Source organism: Tiliqua scincoides, chromosome 11, assembly GCF_035046505.1.
Source record: "Tiliqua scincoides isolate rTilSci1 chromosome 11, rTilSci1.hap2, whole genome shotgun sequence".
Lineage (NCBI taxonomy): Eukaryota > Metazoa > Chordata > Lepidosauria > Squamata > Scincidae > Tiliqua > Tiliqua scincoides.
Window position 1 is genome coordinate 2,970,143 of NC_089831.1, and position 24,027 is coordinate 2,994,169.

At 43.3% G+C, this 24,027-nt stretch overlaps 1 protein-coding gene across 1 annotated transcript in view; it reads right to left on the reverse strand.

Annotated features, from left to right (window-relative positions):
* Positions 1-20,058, reverse strand: part of GFPT1 (glutamine--fructose-6-phosphate transaminase 1) — a 43,569-nt gene extending 23,511 nt beyond the window's left edge. Inside the window, exons 1-8 of the mRNA XM_066639521.1 lie at positions 20,011-20,058; positions 10,498-10,605; positions 9,128-9,235; positions 7,465-7,590; positions 5,986-6,044; positions 4,796-4,930; positions 3,446-3,507; positions 1,873-1,952 (exon numbers count right to left, since the gene is read on the reverse strand). Coding sequence (XP_066495618.1) covers positions 1,873-1,952; positions 3,446-3,507; positions 4,796-4,930; positions 5,986-6,044; positions 7,465-7,590; positions 9,128-9,235; positions 10,498-10,605; positions 20,011-20,017 — 685 coding nt within the window. The 5' untranslated portion in view covers positions 20,018-20,058. The remainder of the gene's footprint in view (positions 1-1,872; positions 1,953-3,445; positions 3,508-4,795; positions 4,931-5,985; positions 6,045-7,464; positions 7,591-9,127; positions 9,236-10,497; positions 10,606-20,010) is intronic.
* Positions 20,059-24,027: the final 3,969 nt, after the last annotated feature.

Below are 24,027 nucleotides of genomic sequence, written 5' to 3' on the forward strand. Positions count from 1 at the left end.
TACAGGAGGACTTGAAGAATCATGTCTCAAATAGGCACCTTCCTCCAGTTTTATGGATATCCCATCAAAAGAATGATCTATAGATTGTGTGGCTGAAAGTGCAATATGAAAAATAACTTCAGAGCACTGTTGGCAACAAGAGGAAGTTCAGCAATGTCAACTTCAAACAAAAATAGTAACATGAACAGCAGGATATGATTTGCACACATGATTTATGTTATTGCTTTAATATTTATATACTGCTTTACAACAAGAAATTCACAAAGCTGTTTATACAGCACAACAAAATGAAAATAACATGCACTTTCTCAAAGGGGCTCACAGTTAAAAAACACAAGGGAGATACCTGCAAACACCCAGAGAAAAAACCAGTATACTGAAGGAGTGAATAAGGACAGTTGCTTTCCCCTGGCTAAATAAACAAACCCCACCACTTTTAAAAAGCCTGCTTAGCAACGGTTATGAGTAATAGTTCCACTGCAAGCAGTATTACACTTCGTATTACTGCGTATTACACAGCGGATATGAAAGGTGCAGGAGTGACTCCTTTACACGCTACCCAAGAACGCTGGTACCAAACATCTACTCCTGGGAAGGGCACTGCAATAAACCAAGACTGCAGCATGTAAAGGGTGAAAAGTCAGTTTTGAGGGAAACTATGGGACTAGATCTGGGAGACTGGACTGCCCTACTCAACCATAAAGTTCACTCACCTTTGAGCTGACCTGTCATGCAGGATAAGAGAAGAAAGCCCATGTATTCCACCCTAAGTTGCCTGGACAGGTGAGTTTGCTTTGCCTATGGAGCTATTGTAGCAACACTGGAATAAGCAATTCTGAGCTACCCAAAACTGAGGATGGAAGAGCCAGCTGCCATCTTGATCAAGCATGAGCAGTTAGGAAAGGTCCTAACTGGGTCCCTTTGGGGAGAAGGGCGGGATAGAAATAAAGTTTTATTTTATTATTATTTTATTATTAGGAAAGGGCACGTGCTCATTAAGTCATGAGGGCTTTAAGCTGCACATTCCAGGCAGTGTGACAACTTGTAAGGAGTTACCAGAATGCTAACACTCTATAAACATAAGTGCGGATGATGGAATGATAATTGCATCAAAGGGTACACTGGCTGAACAATCATCCTCTAGAGCAGTGTTTCTCAAACTTTTAGCACTGGGATCCACTTTTTAGAATGAGAATCTGTCAGGACCCACCGAAGTGATGTCATGATCAGAACTGACATCATCAAGCAAGAAATTTTTTAACAATCCTAGGTCGCAATCCTAAACACACTTACCCAGGAGTAAGTCCCATTTACTATCATTGTCAAAAGTATATAGTGGCCTGTACAAAGTACAAATCTGTAACATTTCCCCAAATGCAGTCACATACCAGGGTAGCATCAAGCCTAACATATTAAAAATAAAATATTGAAATTAATGACAACCCACCTGAAATTGGTTTGCAACCCATCTAATGGGTCCTGACCAAAGTTTGAGAAACACTGCATAGAGGAATCCCAAGTAAACAGTCTGGGATGAAGGAAGAATTCTAGGGATCCCCCACAGAAACTTCCCAGCATCTTTTCCAGACTACAATTCCCAGGATTCTTTGAGAAAGACACAGTAAGTTATTATAAAACCAATTACAGGTACACAATATAGATAAACCCTTAGGAAGACTTTGCTGGCATTAGTGGCTTCAACACTAAAGAACACAGAAAGTCACTCTATGCCCTAATCCCAGCAATGCAGCCAAGGAATGCAGTAGTGGTAGCCAGTTTCATTTTTTTAAGAAGTCTCCTCTCCAGGTTCATAAGGTCTGCACATAGCTATGCACCACTGGCAAAAGAAAGCAAAAATTATTTTTTATTTACCTGTTCTGTACAGTATTGGAATGTGGTCAGTAGAAAGCTTGTGCTCACTTCGCACTCCAATGAGCAAGGGACTCCCCCTCCTGAAAACAAAATATCTAGACATATCATCTGTGATGAATACAACTTCAGAGCAGAATCGTCCAGGGAAGGGTTTGTTCACTCTTGGGGCTGACCCTGAGCCACTACTGACCATTCAGCCTTAAGTGAGAATGTCAGAAAAATACACAACACAACCAGCTGCAAACATGCTAGCCGTACTGGGGGAGGGGTGGTGGGGGAGTAGGGTTAGTGCTAATATAGCTGACTAAAGCATCTAAGGCCAGAGTGCAATGCCCATTCCAGATACAAATCAGTATCAATATTTAGCAGGATGAAAAAGATGAGAACTGATCATGAGACTAATTTTGTAACATGCCAATCAGTGTTGCCTCATATCTATTATTGCAAATATGTTCAGCAGTGGACAGATCTTAGGCTGTGGGTGAATTCACAACTGAAGAATTCCACAGCCTGAATACACAGTTCACAATCAGCTGGCCAAATTTTCAAAAGTCTGGCATCTTATATAGACAGATGCCAAAGCAGTACCCAAGTGTCACTGACCATACTTTTATGAAATCACGACATGTGGTCACACTCTGCTCTTTTACTACCGACTTGAACTAATTCAACAGTCATCACAAGGAGCCTGAGAAAACTGTAGATTCATTGAAAAGGTGAAAGAAGCAACTGTGGAACAGGTAATTTGCAGAACTCCTTGCCACAGGATGTGGTGATGGCACCTGGCCCTAGATGCCTTTAAAAGGGGACCGGACTGATTGATGAAAGAAAAGACCCATCACAGGTTATAAGCCATGATGACTGTATTGCAACCTTTGGAGGTAGCCTGTCTTTGAATGCCAGATGCAAGGAAAAGGCAACAGGATACCAGTCTTGTGTTGTGCTCCCAGAGGCATCTGGTGGATCACTGTGAGATTCAGGAAACTGGACAAGATGGGCCCTTGGCCTAATCCAGCAAGGCTCTTATGAACTGTTCGTAATTCTTTACAAACAGGTGAAGAGTATCAGGCAAACCCTGCTAACTGGTTAAGAGGCGCTTTTTCAAGTGGGTGCTCCTCTTCAGGTGCTCCTCCTGAATAGCAGGGGGAGAGTAACTGGCCCACCTCATCCCAGCAGTGTCTTTTCTAGTGGCTGTCTGCTGGTGTTGCATCTTTTTAGACTGTGAGCCCTTTTGGGACAGGGAGCCATTAGATATTGATTTTCTCTGAAAACCGCTTTGTGAACTTTTTGTTGAAAAGCGGTATATAAATACTGTTGTTGTAAAGAATAAGAATCAAAACATTTTTCTAAGAGAAAATTAACGGAATATTGGTGTGCGTGTGGAAAAAAGTAAATTACCGAAAACAGTAAATTCAGATTCCTAGAGAAGGTAACAAGAATTTCCTTCAACTTAGCTAAACATTTAGCAAAAGATTCTAAATTCTGTGACAGGTTATCAACATGGCTAACGTAAATAATGAAACAGATTCACTGTCAAAGAAGCAAACAGTGACCTGGGGAAGCATTTATTTACCTGGTTCCGACTGCTTGACCAGAAAAATGAATACTCTTGAATACAAGAGCAAATGCACCTTCCTGGGTTTTTTTTTTGGAGGGGGGGAAGAAGAGGAAAAAATGACACACACATTACTTCTTCAGTTATATTTCAAAACAAAAATTTTAAGTCTCTCTCTCTCACTCACACACACACGCACGTACAGTATTACACACTTTGGGTGAATTCAAATTGTCCATGTGTTTGTTTGGTGATAAATGTGCAATGGTTAAAGACTGCATGTTAGCATACTGTGGTGGCTAAGGCTGCAATTCAGTGCACGCTTACCTGGAGCAAGTCCCATAGAACACAGTGGAATTTAATTCTGTATAAACACACATAGGTTTGTGCTATAAGAATGGGAGCTAGAAAAACACTAGAAACTGCATGCAACTGAAGGCACTATCAAATTGCACTTGAGATTGAAGAACACTGCCGTGGCCACTTTGGAACATGCACCGATACCGTGCAGCAGCATGTTCCACAAGTTAAGATTAATAGAATTATGTTCTAGTGAAGGGATTAAGGTTTAACATAATTGTGTTTAAACCGGCACTATGAACAGAAGCCCTGATGCACGATGTAGCAGTGCACACAATTCTCTCTTGGCATGATACTCTCAAGACTGATCAACTGTCTTGTTTCTAGTGAAAACACTAAAGCAAAATTTAAGGCTGCTGAGCATCTGAACAGGATCTTATATTAGACAAATCTTTGCAAGAATCCAACAATTCTGATGACATTCTCTACCAGTAGAGACTGAAGTGGAGACCACTGCATATCGAAAATCCCTTCCTTGACATGAAAGGAGCTTATATTTCCATCAGGCTGCAGCAAAAATGTCGTGCTGGGCAGCCACATCGGCCCAGAAATCCAGGCACAAAGCCTGCTGGGGAAACGGAACATGGAAGTGGCTGGTTGGCATGACGTTTGGTGGAGACTGAGAAGATAATGCAGCTTCCTGGCAGAATAGTAAGCTCCATGAGATCTATGCCACACTAGATTTCAGCCACACTAGACGCTGTTCCAGAACCCCCATTCAGAGCGCGATACCATAGTCTTTCGAGACTGAAGGTTGCCAACACACAGTAAGCTCCATTCACCCAGGGGAAGGATTATAACAGGCGCCAGTTCCAGTCTACAGGCTGGGGTTTGGCACCCACTTTTTTTTTTTGTTAGTAAAGATACTAACAGAGAAAGCATTTTGCTCTACATGCACAAACCAGGCAAATTCAGCAGCCCTTCAATGAAACATTAAAATGCTGACAAAGCATCAGGATTTTGCATTTGTTCTTGAGGACCAGAATCATATATTGAAAATAGATTTACCAGTTGTTGAATGACCCTCTCTACCAAGGTGGTGAAGCTGATGTCATCACTTTCGCGGTTGTCATACATGTACTTGACAAGCTTGGCAATGGTTTCTGTATCTGTCTCTGACTCAAATTCATACCCTTTGCTTTCCTGAAAGATAAGTAGCCCAATATATACATATACACACACATATAAGGGTTTGGGGGGAATGGGAACAGAGGGGCAAAAGGCCATGAAATGCAAGGGTGGAGCTTAAGGTCATCTTGCATGCTAGAGTGGCAAAGTCACATCAACAGTCATGACAACCACACTATCTAGTTACGGTGTTTGAATTAAACATCTGTGGTGGGAAAGAGACCCAGAGTCCAGATGAAGTGCAAACTGAATAATATCAAATTTGCTGATAAATTCTGGTTCAGTGCTTCCTTGCTACATGATTACACCCATTTCAAGCTTTTTAAAAAAGCTTCCGAGTACATTTACTTAGAAATGTTTTAGCACATTGAGAATTATGGCTTGGAATATATCAATGTCTCTTATATAAAGAATTGTTTCCTGTTCTAGTACACATGAATCAGTTGATCAGGCGAACCAGCAGATGTAGAAGGATATGGAAACAAACTTCTAGTATATAGGACTCTCCCCTCACTAAAAACCTGACTTTATTTGCTCTTCTATGAGCAATACAATGCCCACTAATACACTTAACTGAATCAAACACTTTAGCCTAGAAGAAATTAAAATCAAAATAAATCTAGCTAGCCATGGTATGTTTGTAATATTATTCATTACTAGTTACATGGCACTATTCGAATATATGGCACTTTACAAAATAATTCAAGAGAAACAGGTCCCTAATGAACCTAAAATCTAACCAATCCTTGAAGTTTTAGCACCTATACACATACATTAATGACTGAAATGTCATCTGTTGTACTAATAGAGTCGCAAAAGAACTTCCCCTCCCAGCAATCAAAAAATGTTTGGAAATTTTTTGAAACAGATGGCAAGGATACACAATTCTTTCCTCAATACTGATACAGGCAGGCTCATAGAATCTATATACTAATGTACAGAGTATGAGAAGCAAACAAGACAAATCTGAAATCCTAATATGGAAGGCAATCTGATAGGCATCATGGCAACTTGGTGAGATGAGAAACTCATAAGTTAACCCACGGCAACATACAAAGAGCTTGACTTACCAAGAATTTTTTCAGATCTTTGTAGTTTGTGATAATGCCATTATGAATAACTATAAATTCTGAAGGAAGGGAAAAAAAGAACACCACATCAGTGGATCTCTACATGTGCTGCAAAAATAGCAAAGCATCCCTATTTTCCTCTTGCAGGGGATAAAAAGACAGAGATACCAAATAGTGTTCAAAGGCAAAATATACTACACACAGGCGAAGGTGGCAACAGAATTGAGGAATCCCAATGATCTCAAGCAAGTGATACACAGACCAATTTAATGAACTAAAAAGTCAAACCTCAACCAAAGTTCACTATTATTGGCTGCATCCAACTTGACATGCTAATGTACTTCATCCCATTTACATTTCAATTTCCTAATGTAAGAGAATGTAGGCCAGCCTCCACGTGAGTCATTACTCAAAATTGTTTTCTGTACTAACTACACCAGAACTGCTGGTTGAGGATGTTAAAAAGAGGTTGTATTAACAATGCTTGAGCAGTTCGGTTTACCTGTAATGAGCCTCTACGATAAAGACATCTGACAGATTAATGATCCCTTACAGCAGATGACTGAGAATTACATTCAATGGTAGTGTTTTAACCTCACTGCAATACTAGCAGCAGAACTCTATCGTTATTACTGTGTCCAAACAGATTTTATCTATAACAATCTAATCGGTTATTACTCAAATGTAACTTTTCTAAAAAAAAACCTCTATAAAGTAATGAGAAATTTATTCTGTAACCCATGGTGCACATTTTTAAAAAAATAATTTTAAATTAGTTACCATATATAAAAAAGCCACATATTTAAGGGGGAATGAGACCAGCCTTGTATTTAAAGATTACATAGGGCTAGAAAATTTTATTTTTAGTTGCTGAGGATCTTTGAATTTAGGATATTTTTGGGGTGCTGAATAAAAATAGGTATCAGTTTTGCCCAAGTAGCTCTAGTTTTGGGGATATGACACAGCCACCTTATATGCCAATTCAAGTAGCTTCCTTGTGAGGAAGCTGACACCATACCTTCCTCATGAGGAAGCTGACTGAATGCATACAAAGTGGCTATGCATAGCATACAAAGTGGCTATGTTGTACCCCCAAAACTAGAGCTACCTGGGCAAAACGGAAGCCATTTTTTTATTCCAAACCCCAAATATAACCAAGGTCTCACTTTTACAACAGCAAAACGTGTGTAGGCCTGTGTTATAGGTGCTGTTTAAGACTGAAGAACCATGATTGGTTTGCCAATATGAAATTTTCTGCTTCCAAGCCCAAGGCCAGATCCTTCTTTCCATGCCAAAATAAAGTTTTGGACTACTAAAAAAACCTTTGTGACTCACTTCCCAGTACTTTACTCGAAATAATTCTCAAAGATCAATTACAAGCTCTGTATAGTGGCAGGCCCTGCTGGCCATCAAAACGGAACAGCCATCTCCCCCTCCATACCTCCAGAAACACGCTCTCAGATCAGACCATTTTCTTACCATTGTTTTTATCTGAACGCTGTGGGTGGCTGTTGACAGGGTTGGGCTCCCCATGGGTGGCCCATCGGGTATGAGCAATTCCAAGATGCACGTCAAACTCAATGTCTAAGTCCATATCCTGCTGTTCTATACAGAGAAAAAAATGGTTTCATTTCATCACAGCCTCATCTACTCTCCTTGACAAATAGGGCTGAATAGGTGCAACTTTTGCCCATTTATGCTTATACTTTATGCGCCAAGCCCTCACATACTTGAGAATGAAACTCATTATAATTTTTGGCTGGTTTTGCATAACTCTCAACATCCTCTGTGTAATCACTATATTAGGCAGGAAATGCCCCAAGGCTTTTAGGCCAATCATCCATTAACATATTCCTTTTTTTAAAAAGCTGAACAATTTATGCATTGTTTAATACCAGAATGGCCCAATTCTGCCCATGCATACATAATAACCTTTTACTTTCTATTTTAGGCTAAAGTCAACCATTTTTTACTGTAGTAGCTTTCACCATCCACAATTCATAGTTGTTTCCCATGCCCTGCCTGAATATCATGGCTGGTATTCTAATGGCTGGACAGAAACCAGGCTCAAGAAGATGAATACTCGTGTAGAAACCAGAATCAGAAACCCAAGGAGAGGTCCAGGAATAAGACTGCACTCTGTGTGGGAGCTAGTGGTCTCAAACTTTGACCTTTGCTCTCAATAGGCAAGGGAGAACTATTTCTGAATTTGAAGGGCCTGGATTTGATGGATCCTCAGACTGCTTTTTTTAATCCAACAAACATACAGTACAGGAATGCCCCAGTACCTGTGGGGGTTCCATTCCAGAATGCCCTGTGGACAGCTGAATCCAAAGATACCAGGGATGCCCCCTGTCCTCTGGAGGCAAGGACAGCTGTGCTCCCCTTGCTTCCATAGGGTCTCCTGAGTCCCACAGAAGCCACCTGCATCTGCCCATGTCCTCTTCTGACTTCAGAATGGCCATTTAGGTAAAAAAAAGTCACTTTCAGCTTTTTAAAATACCTTTAAAAGACATTAGGAGAGTCAGGGAAGCCCTCTGGGGTTCCCAATGCCTTATAAAGGCATAAAAACATCGCTTCCAGTTTTACAAAAAACTGAGAAGTGACTTTTTTGGCCTAAACAGCCGTTCTGAAGCCCACACAAGTGGTCTCTGTGGTGCTCAAAAGACACTCCAGGGGGTGGGGCATGGGGGCCCTCCCACATCCACAGTTAAGTGAAACCACGGATACGCACCCTCCCCCCATATAAGTATTATTTAGAATATTTATGGAGTATTCTTTCTCAGTGGTGACCGTGACAATGCATCCAAAGATTGGCCCTAAAAGTTACATAGGCTGCAATTCTATCCACATTTTCCTGGGAATAAGCCCCACTGAACCCAATCTAATTTAAAGTGAGCAGACATACATAGAAATGCACTGTTAGATCAGGAAGAAAGGTCTGAACATTCAAAACAGGAAGTTCTTTCCTGAATCTGAGTGTGCACAAATGGGTATTGTGTTTAAATGAAGTTTGGAATATTTTTGGTTTATTTTCATTTTTATTTTATACATTTAAAATGTTTTAACTAAATGCATGTTTATAAAAGGAAAGTGCTTGTGAAAAAGGAGACCGTGAAGAACTGCATAATACTGTACTTACTGTTCACTTCTTCATCCAAAGCCTTGACTTTTCCTTTCTTTTTGATGAGTGTGATTTTGCAGGCATTGGCCTCCCAGTCTTTATCATTACCACCATCGATCCCAACTCCTAAGGCAGTAAAAAATGATGACACACAAAGCCTCGCTGCAGTATCAACAGTTTTACTCCATAAGAAAGTCAATATAATTATCACCATTATTTTTCCATATGTCAGATTACACACCTCCTACCCTTGGTCCATCTACCTCAGCAGTGTCTGTCCAATAGCTCACCAGAGTTTAAGAAAAGGGGTCTGTCTCAGTCCTACTTGGAAATACCAGGGAATGAACCTGGAAACTTTTATATGCTAATGTCCCAAGACAGCTAACAGTAAAATATAAGGACAAGGAGAGAAACTGTGTTTAATTCAAACCACGTAAAAGCAAATAAAACTGAACAGAGACAGTAAGACAACCAGAACTCAGTGATCTGTTCCAGGACCCCTGTGGATACCGAATTCTGCAGATAATTGAATCCATAAGGGGCCCAGCACTGCAACAACATACCAGAGACCACATGGCTCCCGGCCATGCCCAGGCCTCTGGAGATTGCTCCCAGGCTTGTGTATGAGAGACCTTCCGTCTCTCATACACAACTAGAAGGTACTTATTTCAAATCCAATGGATGCTGAGTCCATGGATAAGTAGGGCCCACTGTGCAAGCGTTCTTCCAATAGTATGGGGGATACAGTCCCATAGAGCACTGCATAAAACAGTGATTTAAGAGACATCATTGTCAATAAGACAGGTAATTGGTGTTCACTGGCCAAAACACACTGCATTCATTAGCTGCAATAGCTGCCCATCACACCCAGAATGAACAACTGTAGCCCAGCAGCAGTAGCACTCCGCTTCCTGACCTTCTCACCTTGCTTCTTCCGCATGCTGTTCCTTACAAACTAGAAATTTGAGAAGGCTGTTTTCTCCCCAAACCAGTTTTGGCTATTAGTCATTAGGGCTGCAATTTTCTACACACTAACCTGGGAGCAAGTTCCACTGAACTCAATGGGGCTCATGCATGAATAGATACGCAGAGGATCATGCCAATACCGGCACAGGGCCTTAAAAACAGTTTACTGCCAAAAAATACAGTATTGCTAAATTCATAGATTAGTAGTTACTATGACACATCAATCTCATAATGGACCTGGATCAGATTCTCCACCAACAGTATGTGTGTTGAAGTACGGAACAACTCACACCTACCCTTGGCTTCTAGTACCCAGCAAAACGGACGTTGAGAATTTATTGGCATCCACATACCTCTATAAACTTTTACATGGAAAGAAGTTCACAATATAAGTAAACCAAAAGACGGTGAAAGCAGCTTACCAGCAGAGTCATACCCTCTGTACTCCAGTCTCTGGAGCCCCTTAATGAGGGTCTCCAAGATCTCTCGTCTTGTACGAGGAACGTGATAGTTCAAGTAAGCAAAGATGCCTGTAAGATGGATTGAGAATGGAAACAAAAGACTACATCAGTTGATAATGCACTACAGTTTGTAACCAGAAGCTTGAATTGAAGCCATTTTGGGTAAGATTTTTACCAATAGTAAAAAAAAAAGTTGTGAAGGAATTCATCCTTTGCATGAGATATAAGCCAAAAGAGAATGCGGTGTTGTTTTTTTGTAATGGGTTTTCTGGGTAATACTATCTTTTAAAAACTTATATACTACCACCAGTGACCTCGATTCCCAAAATTTCATAAGAAAAAAAGATTCACTTATTCAAGGAATTTACAGCATGATCTAAAACTGAGTGGTGAAGACAAGAGTACCAAGCCATTATTAGCAAGGCAAATTACAAATACTTGAATTTCTTTCTCAACCATAACAAGACTTAAGGGGCTGTTGTTGGCAACCTTCAGTCTCGAAAGACTATGGTATCGCGCTCTGAAAAGTGGTTCTGGCACAGCATCTAGTGTGGCTGAAAAGGCCAATTCGGGAGTGACAATCCCTTCCATACTGGGAGCAAGTGTAGTGTGTCCCTGGTCTGTCTCCCTGGCTATGGGCCTTCCTTCTTTGCCTCTTTGCCTCAGTCTGTTGGCAAAGTGTCTCTTCAAACTGGGAAAGGCCATGCTGCACAGCCTGCCTCCAAGCAGAACGCTCAGAAGCCAAGGTTTCCCATCTGTTGAGGTTCATTCCTAAGGCTTTCAGATCCCTCTTGCCGATATCCTTGTAGCGCAGCTGTGGTCTACCTGTAGGGCGCTTTCCCTGCACAAGTTCTCCATAGAGGAGATCCTTTGGAATCCGACCATCCCCCATTCTCATGACATGACCAAGCCAATGCAGGCTCGTTCCAAGACTATGTTGTTTGGAACTTTGTCCTGCCAGATGATACCAAGGATGTGTCGGAGGCAGCGCATGTGGAAAGTGTTCAGTTTCATCTCCTGTTGTGAGTGAAGAGTCCATGACTCACTGCAGTACAGAAGTGTACTCAAGGTGTACTCAAGTACACCTCAAGAAAAGATGAATTCTGAGAAAGAATGAAGAGAAAGATTGCACCACATACAAAAATCATAACACACTCCATGCATCCATTAAAAAAGGACAAGCACATGGTATAAAAACCAACAAGGTATAAAACCAATGTTAAAGGATATATCTATGGTTCAAGGATATCCCTCTATCTCACATTTATTTAGAGGTTGGTTATCTGCTACAGGAAGACGGATAAGATTATCTGCTTCATGAAAATGTTTATGTGATATGCAAATGGGCAAGAGCAAGCAAGAGTAGGTCAGATGAATTCTCCTGGCAAGCACTCTTTAAGTTTCCCCCTTCTAAGTGGATAGCTGTGATTCACTTCTCTGAGAAGAGCACTGTACTTGGGTGCATAGTTGTGTTCAGGATAAATTCTGCCCTTTACCACCAACCCTGGATAATCTGACACACACACCCCAGAAGGGATCTTCTAGGGGGCTGCACTGTGATTTGGGGGCAAGCTTACAGAAAGACATATTGTACCCTCTCTCACCCAGAGTTTTCCTCAATATCTGAGCTCCACTCCACCTAAGAAGGTGTGCATTTCATTATCCTTTATCAGATTCACAATGAACTTCTTGTAGTTCAAGTGTGCTTCCTAGGGACAGTCACCTGAAAAAATACTGTTAATTACAACTCTGAAACTGCCCGAGGGCACTGCATTCATTCACTGGGTTACTAATTAATTTCAGAAACTACAGTTTTGGAATGGAAAATGTTCTGTAGGAATGCTTCTCCCTCACAATGGAGCTTCTTCTCCAGTAGCAACTTATGCCCTGGCAAATATTTGACCTCTGCTAAAACCCACATATTCCACAGGATATTATTAACATTCAAGTAACAAAAATGAGAGATGTGTATTTCAGCTTTTTCTATTTCCACAGCTTTTAATAACAGAAAAGTGCAAAACTGCAAAAGCACTACAGGTTATCCTTTATTATCCACTGGGGTTCTGTTCCGGAACCCCTCATGGATAAAAAAATTCGTGGATAAGAACAGTGGAAAAATAGATTTAATGACCCGCATCCAGGTTTCATGCCCCTCTATTGCTCCTAAAGCAATAAGGTCATGCCTCAACATCCTTAGGAGTTTGATTCTGGGACTCCCTGCTGACACCATAAAATGTGTTAAATAAAAGCAACTTAAAAAAATTAAAAAGTGCATCCTTTTACAATTGTGGTTTACAAACAGCTTTTCTTACTATTATAGAGAGGCAGAAAGCAATCAGAAATGCAAACAACCCCCTGCCTCTGCCTGGCTCAGCTGAAGACTGGAATGATCGCTTACATGACTGTCTCTCTACAACAGTAAGAAAAGCGGTTTTTTTAGATTTTAAAGGGATGGATTTTTCCCCTTCTCCAGGAATCAGCACATTCCTTCTCATTTGCAGTGGTCATTTGTGTTGAGTCAAATTCATGTATAATACAGTTGTACCTGCACTGTGATTCTAAGACTTTGACCATGCAGTTTTGCTCAGCTTACCAGACACAGCCCACTCCCAGGACTGCTTAGTCACTGCATTTATTTATTTTTCACATTTTCATGCCAATGTTGGCATCCTTCAGTCTCAGAAGACTATGGTATCGCACTCTGAATGGTAGTTCTGGAACAGAGTGTCCTCTCCAGTGCATGAAGCCTGGGTAAAGCAGGTATGTTACCCATGCAGCAAATTCCCCCTCTCCACGTCACTGAAATGGGCCAATGGAAAGGCAGAAGCCAATACGGTTGGTTCCAGCGGCGTCACAGGAGTTGCCAGAACATGACTGTGTTCAGCCATGAACTGCCTCAGGGACTCCAGCTCCGGATTTTGCCTCGAGGTTGACTCCTGAAGCCTTTTCCATAACTGGATGTAGCCACAAGGCAGTGGAGGTTTGGGGTCAGAGTGGAGTGGAGGTTTGGGCTCATTTCTCTCAGATGAGCTGCCTTCCCAGGCTAATGAGTCCCATCTACCCGGTGGCTGTTTAGTCGCCTCTTAGGACAAGTACAGCCAAACTGAGGGGCTATTCTTATCCCCCAGCCCCCAGGGGCATTTTCATAACACCCTTCATCTAAAAGGCATCATCTTGAAAGGAGGAAGTGAAAAAGAAAAAGTAACTGGGAAATAATCACTTCAGAAAATAAAGTAACTCCTAGTCCATGAGTATGGAGAGTAAAGCCTCTCCTTATACACGCCTTTGCTACAACACAACAGCTTTGATTCTGCTATTCTTGTTATGAGTACCTTCTTAGAATCTACTAACATTTTTAACCAAGCACACTGAGCATAAACAAATAGTTCTGTAGTTCTCCTTGGCTTGATTTAGGGAGAGGACAGCTACCGAATGGGAAGGACAGCCAGTGGCACTTCACTCACAGTGGCAATAACTGCCTGAATGACAGTACAACACTAGTCTTCCAACCAAACTAAATCAGAGCCACTATTTTCTCTTGTCTGTGCCTTGTTTTTACAGAAAAGTGCAACAGGAAAATTGTGAGTGGAGAAAGATAAAAAGTCAGAAAAACATATTACACAAAATATTAAGCGTGGTCCCCATGCTTTAAGTAGGGGTTAAACAATGGCTACTGGGTTTCACATAGTTGAAGATAAATGGGAAAGGATTCATTTTAATGCCAAATGGAATGTCCATCTCTATATGTAACCCAAACTAACAATCAGTGAACTATTTGTTGTAACTGGAATGAGTGATTTTGCAGCAAGTCAGGTCCTAACTTTGAGTTCTGTCTCAAAACAGTAGAACAAAAAACACTGCCCACTGTAAAGAGCTAAGAATTCCTCTCTTTTCTGCTAAACAGGAAAAATTTGTTCAGTCAATTCTGGCATCTCATCAAGCAGTAGACAAAGTTTGAGAGTTTCTTTTTTCAGTTCTGTGAACAACCCTTTCCCCTTACTCTTCTAAACCATGAAAAACTTAGTTCTTTAAATTATTCCACCCTTGATAAAAATCCAGTTCAGATATTCCACTGGATTAATTATTTTTAAATATATATATAGTCCATATTTGCCTTCCTCATCTGGGAGTGTCCAAGGCAGTTTACAATATTTTCCTTCCACATACTGTCAATAATATTAATGATTACTAGGAAGCATCCTCCTAACAGTTGCTTGTCTTTTTACCAGGGGCAAGTGCAAATGGTTCAGAAATACTCTCATGCTCAGGTACATATCCAGTATACAACTGCAGCAGAACTGGCTTGACTTGCATGCCCCTGTACCACTGGAGAGGTTAGAGACAGAATTCAGTCATCTGCTTTCTACCTTGACTGTTCTTAACAATAGATGAGCAAGACTTATTCAAAGTGAGAAGTTGCCCATCAAAGACAGGCAAACTAGATGCAGCTTTGTTTTCCCTTTAAATTTGTACAAGGATAACAAACTCTACAGTTGCAAAAGAAATAATCCCCTCACCACCACCAAAGATGGCTTGAAGAAAAAACAACCTTATCGCGAGCCTCCAGCACTCAAGACAGCAGAATTCTGGTGAGTCTCTGTTTCTCTCATACTCCAGCCAAGACATACAAGCATCTAACCTTATTTATGCATATTAAAAAGGATGTGTTTCCAGACAATGCACAAACACAATTTGCCATAGAATCTGCAATTCATACACATCCCCCAAGACAGCAAGTACTTGCACTGTACTCCCAGCAAACTATTTATAGCACAAATTGCCTCTTCTATTCTTAGCTTTGTCCCAGTTTCCATTTTCTGAGGCAAATTTACATACCATTAAATACACATGAACAAAATGTGGTGGCAGCTCCCTTTTTCTATATCCTTTTGTAGAAACCTTTCAAAATGCTACAACTTGTGCTCAATGTCTAAAGCCCATTGCATCAGCATCTGAAGGGAGAAGGGGAAGGAGCAACATTTAATTCCTTGATTCTAAGGAAACTAAACTAATGAAGAATATCTGCAAATGAAGACACACACAAGTAACAGTTCCACACTATTCTGCACTTGGAATACCACATCCAGTTCTGCGCACCACATTTTAAGGACACTGATAAGCCGGGGTTAGAGGACGACCACAAGGATGGGGAGGAGTCTGGAAACAAAGTCCTATGAGAAATGGTTAAGAGAGCTTGGTATGTTTTAACATGGAGAAGACTAAGAGAAGATATGAGTAGTCATTTCAAATATCTAAAGGGCTGTTGCACAGAACAAGTGAAGGATTTGCTCTCTATGGCTCCTGTAGACAAGACTAGAACCAACTGGTAGAGGTGTTTGACAATGGTGTTATTTTATTCAGAAATCCATTGTGTTCAGTAAGACTTAGGCTGCAATCCTATGTACACGTATCTGGGAGTAGACCCCACTGAACATAATGGGACTTACTTCTGAGCAGAAATGCAAAGGACTGGGCTGCAATCCTATCTTACTCACTGGAAATAAACACCTCTACTGATGGGCTGAAAGAGGGAAGTAGATTTAGGCTAGACATGAGGAAGATTGTCTGAACTGCAAGAGCGATCCAACACTGGCTATTAACACTGGAGCTGTAGCCTCCCTCCCTTTAGGTCTTCAAGCAGAAGCTGGATGGCCACCTGTCATGGATGCCTTAGCAATCGCTTTCATTGAGCAATGAGGTGATCTAGATGGGCTCCAATATCCCTTCCAACTCTAGTATTCTATGATTCTAAGATAATGCGGATGAAGTTCTGGGGGAGGGAAATGGCCGAGAGTCAAAGCACAGACTATCTCTATTAGAAAAAAAGTTTCCATTGGGACCAACAGAAACTTGTTTCCTTAAGATAAATAATGCATGGGAGAGATCTGGATTAGATCTATGACAGAGGCCCACTATAATTCCAATCCACTTCTCTCACCCCTCCCCTGGGGGCTGGGGATAAGAATAGGCCCTCAGATTGGCTGTACTTGTCGTAAGAGGCGACTAAACAGCCACCGGGTAGATGGGACTCTAGCCTAGGAAGGCAGCTCATCTGAGAGAAGGAAAACTCTGGTCCCAAACCTCCACTGCCTTGTGGCTACATCCAGTTATGGAAAAGGCTTCAGGAGTCAACCTCGAGGCAAAATACGGAGCCGGAGTCCCTGAGGCAGTTCATGGCTGAACACAGTCACGTTCTGGCAACTCCTGCGACGCCGCTGGAACCAACCGTATTGGCCTCTGCCTTTCCACTGGACCATTTCAGCGACATGGAGAGGGGGGATTTGCTGCATGGGTAACAGCCTATCCTCCATACCTACTTTACCTAGGCTTCGTGCACTGGAGAGGACACTCTGTTCCAGAACCACCATTCAGAGCGTGACACCATGGTCTTCCGAGACTGAAGGATGCCAACAATCTCTCACCCCAAGCATGTTTTTTTCTTCTTCTTTTACATGGAAAACATGGCCAGTGCCAGACAGGTTTCGAGCAGCTTCTCATTTGACCCTGTGTCAACTATGAGCCAGAATTATGGTTAACATCTCACCTCGGCCATAAGATTCCCGACAGACACCCTGAGGCAGGGATGTCACTCAGGAGGAGCCGGATGTGGCCTGCTGAAGCTTTTTATCTGGTTCCCAAGCTCCCAACTGCTGAACAGTCCTGAGGTGGCACTGCTGAAAGGGTAGCCCGCATGATAATTGGGCTCTCCCATATATTGAAATATAATCAAGTTTTGCCTATTTTCTCTTCTGTCATTTGCAGCTAATGAGTTCCTAAGTGAAAAAAGGTGCTTATTTCTGCTTTCGACCTATTTAACAACATCGCTTCTTCCTAATGACATCACCTCCGGCCCTCAGCAGGCATCATGAACAGGCATCATGAACACTATTCAGTTGGCTATATGAAACATGTTTGACACCCCTGCCCTGAGGCAAGCCACTTTGCCTAAGCCCCCAACCCCTGCAATATTCAGGAAACAGCACTAGCCTACCTGCTAGAGCAGTGTTTCTCAAACTGTGGGTTGTGACCCACTAGGTGGGCCATGAGCTAATTTCAAGTGGATCCCCATTCACTTCCATATTTTATTTTTAATACATTAGACTTGACGTTATGATGGTATATTGACTGCATTTGGGGAAATGTTACAGACTTTATAACAAGCCACTATGTATATTCTTTTAAAAATGATAGCAAATGGGACTTACTCCTGGGTAAGTGTGGGTAGGATTGCAGTCTAGGATTGTTAAAAACTCTCCTGCTTGATTATGTCACTTCTGGTCATGACATCACTTCCGGTGGGTCCTGACAGATTCTCATTCTAAAAAGAGGGTCCCGCTGCTAAAAGTGTGAGAACTACTATGCTAGAGGTTTTGAAAGGATTACAGGAGACCAGCCAATAGATATGCATTAGCTATTATATGTGTAAAGGGCTTTTTCTAACCTCCCCACCACACTGCATCAGAAGATGGTTTTGAAAACAAGGGATTCCAGAAGTTTCCATTACATTCTAACACCTTTGATTAAAAAGGATTTATCTGTAGGCAAGATACAACCATGGTCAAGGCAGAAACACTGAAGGTTTACAATACTGTCCTGATACCTAGCTGTCACTGAGCCTACATACATGCAATTGAAATAAAGCATATTCCCTCCCACCCCCCATTTCTCCTGCCCTCAGTTCCCTTTGCTCATTGATCCTTTTGTGTTGATATCTAAGTGATATCAAGGGGTTCCTCAAGGACAGGGACCTTGTCCATCTTTTATTCTTATATATACACATGGAAGATGCTGTGTAAAACAAGAGGGAAAATTAAATATAATTGCTGTGAGTATAAAAGTTCTTAAAGGAATTAGGATCACAATATAAAAAATGCTGAGTACAGAACCAAGGAGCAAGGCAAGGAAACAGAAGCCCCTTTTCTCTACCAAAATTACCTCCACTGGCAAATCCAAAGATCACCACAAGGTGTCAGAAAGGCATTTAACTCCAAGCAGCCAAACAAGTCTCTCAGTACCTCCTCATCTGCATGATTCCACTTAGCACTCATGCGGTGTACCCCTTTCCATACTTTGCTTCCCAACCACATCTTTCACATCACATTTGATTTCTCCTTTGACCTGCCCTGAGATTTCCTGAAGGCAGCACATGTGAAAATATATACTCCCCCTTTCCTCAACCCAGACCCACGTTTCTAGCATCACCCACTCTGCCTAGTCCCACGTTTGTCTCTCCACAAGCCCCAGACCATCATTATCCCCCTCAATGTAGCATTCACACAGAATGTAGCTGGCAAGCTCCTCAGGGCAGAGACCAGCATTCAGCTTATATTACTCTATAAAAGCCCCACATACTGTACACTGGCAGTGCAATACAAGCTCAGTATTCATAAGTGTGCCAGATTTTGATGGTTGGTCACTCAGGGAGCCAACTTGGGGGGGGGGGGAGAGTGAATGAAAGTGTCCATTATTTCCCTAAGTTATTTATATACAGTCACATTACATATGGCTATCTCAGCACACAAACAAAAAGAGAGATAACACGTGTATCTACCCCCTCCTTCTTAACACAAGGTCTTGAGAAGCAAAGACACCCTCTGCAGTGGGCACTCTACAAAGGCACCTTGTCGTCGCATTCCACGCACACTGTGCATATATACACATACATGCACACACAGTAGGTGTTCACCTACCCCCTCACATTCCTCTCAAACACACTGCACATGCTAAAAGGGGCCATGACATCGCACTCCACACACAGTACATGCGTATCTACCCCTCCCTCCCTAACCCTGTCATCACACTCAGCACATATATTATACACACACAGTACATGTATACCTACTCACTTTGTCACACTCCGCACATGCACAAAGGTGCCCTCTCTTCACACTTCATACACATACTTTGTAAACAGATACATACATATCTATACATACATACAGTACACGTATACCCACCCCCTCATTCATTCACTCTCTGTCACAAGATTTTGAGAAGCAAAGGCACCTTCTGCAATGGGCACTCTGCACATGCTCAGAAGCAACTTGTCATCACACTCCACACACACATACACTGTGATATGTGCGTACGCACACAGAGTGCGCTTATTCCTTCCCCCTCACTTTGCTCAGAAGCGCCCTGTTGTCACACTCCACGCACTGTGACACGTGTGTAGACAGCCTTCTTTCCCCCTTAGCTACCCGCTTCCCTCACTCCGCACATGCTGAGACACCCTGTTCTCACACTCCACACACAGGCACAGGCCACTGCCTACCTCTCCCCTCAGCCACCCACTCGTTCACCTTCGCTCACACTCTGCACATGCTCAGGCACCCTGTTGTCACACTCCACAGAGCGCACCTCTGCCTCAGCCACCCCCACTCACTCGCCCTCACGCTCTGCACATGCTCAGAGGCGCCCTGTCTCCGCCGTCCACGCCCGACCACCGCTGCCCTCGCCCGGCCGCCTGCTCACCGCACATGGTGCCTGCCGCGGAGGGGCTGCTGAGGAGAACGGACCGCGCGGACTGCTCGCCTGGCGCGCACTGAGGCGACTCCTCCCGGCAGGGCGGGGGCGTGGCGCGCGAGCGCGAAAAGCGCAGGCGCCTCACCCGGCCGCCGATTGGCTCGTGGCCCGGCCGGCCCCGCCCCCGGGCTGCCGTGGCGCTTGGGACGTGGCAGCCGGAGCCGCATCCGCCTCGCGCCGCGGAGGGGGCCAGTGGGTGAAGAGGCAACGTGACGTCAGCAGCGGGGCCACGCCCCTGCCGCGCTCACCTGGGCAGAGAGCCGAGCCGCGCGCCGCCGCTCTCCGGGGTGCTGCGGACGAAGGGGCTGGTTCTCCCGCTGGGCGCGACGTCATCGACTTGAAAGTGACGTCATCGCTGGAAGTGACGTCATCAAGCGGGAACTTTTTTGCACCCTCTCAAAATCTAATGGGACCCAACCCTAAGCTTGTCTACTCGGAAGTAAGCCCTATTACAGTCAATGGGACTCCTAGGCAAGTGAGGATGGGATTGCAGCCTCTGACGGCACACCTCTTCGCCTGTCCACTCAGAGGCAGGCCCCAGTACAGTGAGTGGAGCTTACTCCCAGGCGAGGACAGGAGTGCCGCCTGAGGGCCCGATCCTGGCCCACGTGCAGCTGCAATGCAGCCCCAGGAGAAGGGAAGAGGTTCCCAGGCTTTGCGGAGGCCTCTGCGACTGCGCTGGAGACTGGAAGCCTGGACAGGATACTTTCTGCAGAATAAAGACCCTCCTGCGCCTTCCGAGCAGGTGCAGCTGTTAGGAAAGGAAATGCCGCCCCCAGGAGGGAGCCTTGCTGACTGTCATTGTTCAATTGGGGTCGGGACCCCCAGCGGGTTGTGGGGCAAAAGATTGAAGGCCTCTGCACTAGGGCACCACCAGGTCAAGGGGGACCCCTTCAGGCACCAGAAGTCTGTCCCAGTCCTCTCAGGTACTGAAACAGCTTTCACAGTGCCAGGCTTCATGGGCACATTTCTGTTCTCAGTGCAGCGGTTCTCACACTTTTTGCACCAGGACCCACTTTTTAGAATGAGAATCTGTCAGGACCCACAATCTGTCAGAGTGACATCATCAAGCAGGAAAATTTTTAGCAATCCTACCCACACTTATCCAGGAGCTAGAGCCATTGGCTGTCACTGTTAAAAGCATATACAGAGTAGCCTGTTAAAAGCAGAAATCTGTAACATTTCCCCAAATACAGTCACATACATGGAAGCATCAAGTCTAACAGCTTAAAAATAAAATTTTGGAATAAATGGGGACCCACCTGAAATTGACTCACAACCCACCTAGTGGGTCCCGACCCAGTTTGAAAAACACTGCTCTATAGTAAAAATATTTGGTTGCAGTGAGCAGTGCTGGAAGAGCACTGAGGGAGCAGGGAGTGGGCAGCAACAGGGGAGGGAGTGGGGGGAATAGGGTTCTGAGTGGAGGTGAGATCGACAGTGGGGTTCCCTGTCTCATACTTACTTTATTTATTGAGGTCGTGGAATTTTTTAGTATTGAAAACCACTGGTTAAAAGCATATACATAGTAGCCTGTTAAAAGTACATATCTGTAACATTGCCCCAAATGCAGTCGTATACCAGGGTAGCATCAAGTCTAATACATTAAAAATATATGTTGAAATGAATGGGGACCCAGTTGAAATTGGTTCATGACCCAACTAGTGGGTCCTGACCCACAGTTTGAGAAACACTATATTAAGGGATGCATGCATCACTTACAGAGGGCAAAGAGCCTGAACTGCACCAAAGTCGTTTTTTTTAAATTCTACTCGCATTTCTACATAGCGTCCAGCTTAAATACCAAATAATAGAAAGCTACACTGATTTTCATATTTTTATTTATTTTATCATATTTCTATACCACCCTTCCTCCACAGAACTCAAGGTGGTGTACATAGCTTCTTCCCTCCTCTTGTCCTCACAACAATTCTGAGGAAAGTGAGGCCAAGAGTGACTGTCCCAAGGTCACCTAGGAAGCTTCATGGCTGAGTGGGGATTTGAACCAGGATCTTTCTGGTCTCAGTTCAACTCCTTGAACCACTACATCATCCTGGTTCTAATAATCTAATAATCACTTGTAGCACAATCCCATGCATATCTACTCAGAAATAAGCCCCTCTAACTCCAATAGAGCTTACTTCCATAGAATTTCAGCCTTACATAGTTCTTAGAATGAAAAATGCCTCCTAAGGGCTGTAATACCCAAATTCCTCCTATGGGTTCCTCCAAATGGGCTATGTAAAAATGCCAGATGCAAGGGAGGGCACCAGGATACAGGTCTCTTGTTGTCTTGTGTGCTCCCTGAGGCATTTGGTGGGCCACTGTGAGATACAGGAAGTTAAGAACATAAGAACAGCCCCACTGGATCAGGCCATAGGCCCATCTAGTCCAGCTTCCTGTGTCTCACAGCAGCCCACCAAATGCCCCAGGGAGCACACCTGATAACAAGAGACCTCATCCTGGTGCCCTCCCTTACATCTGGCATTCTGGCATAGCCCATTTTTAAAATCAGGAGGTTGCGCATACACATCATGGCTTGTAACCCGTAATAGATTTTTCCTCCAGCAACTTGTCCAATCCCCTTTTAAAGGCGTCCAGGCCAGATGCCGTCACCACATCCTGTGGCAAGGAGTTCCACAGACCAACCACACGCTGAGTAAAGAAATATTTTCTCGTCTGTTCTAATTCCCACAACACTCAATTTTAGTGGATGTCCCCTGGTTCTGGCGTTATGTGAGAGTGTAAAGAGCATCTCCCTATCCACTCTGTCCATCCCCTGCATAATTTTGTATGTCTCAATCATGTCCCCCCTCAGGCGGACTAGATGGGCCTATGGCCTGTACCAGTGGGGCTCTTCTTATGTTCTTAAGACCACATTCATCAAGTTTAGCTTGTGGGTCTTAAAGCCCATAGGAGAAATTTTTTATTCTATCAAGCCTTAATTCCTATGTTACATAGTTATGTTTCTACCTACAGCCAGTGGACACATTCCCTTAGACTGAGCTATTGTTGTCAACACACACAAGTCATTTATGTGATAATTTCCACCTTCTCTGCCATAAAAACTTCTGCCAAGCCTTTAAAGGAAACTTCAGAGATCAAAGGAATTGTGGCAGCAGAAATCCATGAGTGGCCACCTCACAATATCCTACTCAAGTTTGGAAAGTAAAACCAGTATCCCGTCAACAGTTGATCCACCTGTTTCTGATATCCCCTTTTGTCAACCTATTAGGAAATTCCAAATATACTGCCTTAACTGTTTATCTTAATGTTGAATTACTGCAATACTTGCAAGTAACAAGCAATCTCTTTTCATTGTACTTTAGAAAAGGAATGTCGGAAAGGTCATGTTTGACAATTGCATCACATCAGGCCATGCAATATTATCAGAAGCAGTAAAAAAAGAAACACCATAAATACTCAGCCGTTCTCTTCCAGGAACTTGGAACAAATCCCATCTTGATACAATGCTTTACACTTGAACAAGATTAAGATGGCAAGAACCAGATCAAGATGGCAAGAACCAGGAGTTGCAACAGGCAAAACAGGGCAAGGGAAAGCTTGCATCAAAATAGCAAAAGCAGCATCCTGTGCAAAGCAAGAACAGTTGAGGTCTGGTTGCACCTCAGTACCTTTCTATGTGACCCAGTTAAAACAGCTTTCCCCCAGTGTCATGAATGTGTGCAGTTCAGGCCTAGTAGCATTGCAAAGCCTGAACCAAAGTAACCCAGTAACACAGAAGGGGCTTGCAGTCCTAGCTGCTAGGAATTTACAACTCATTGGAAGGTGATAATGTAGCACCTTACTTGTTGGCAACCTTCAGTCTCGAAAGACTATGGTATCGCGCTCTGAAAAGTGGTTCTGGAACAGCGTCTAGTGTGGCTGAAAAGGCCAATTCGGGAGTGACAATCCCTTCCACACTGGGAGCAAGTGCAGTCTGTCCCTGGTCTGTCTCCCTAGCTA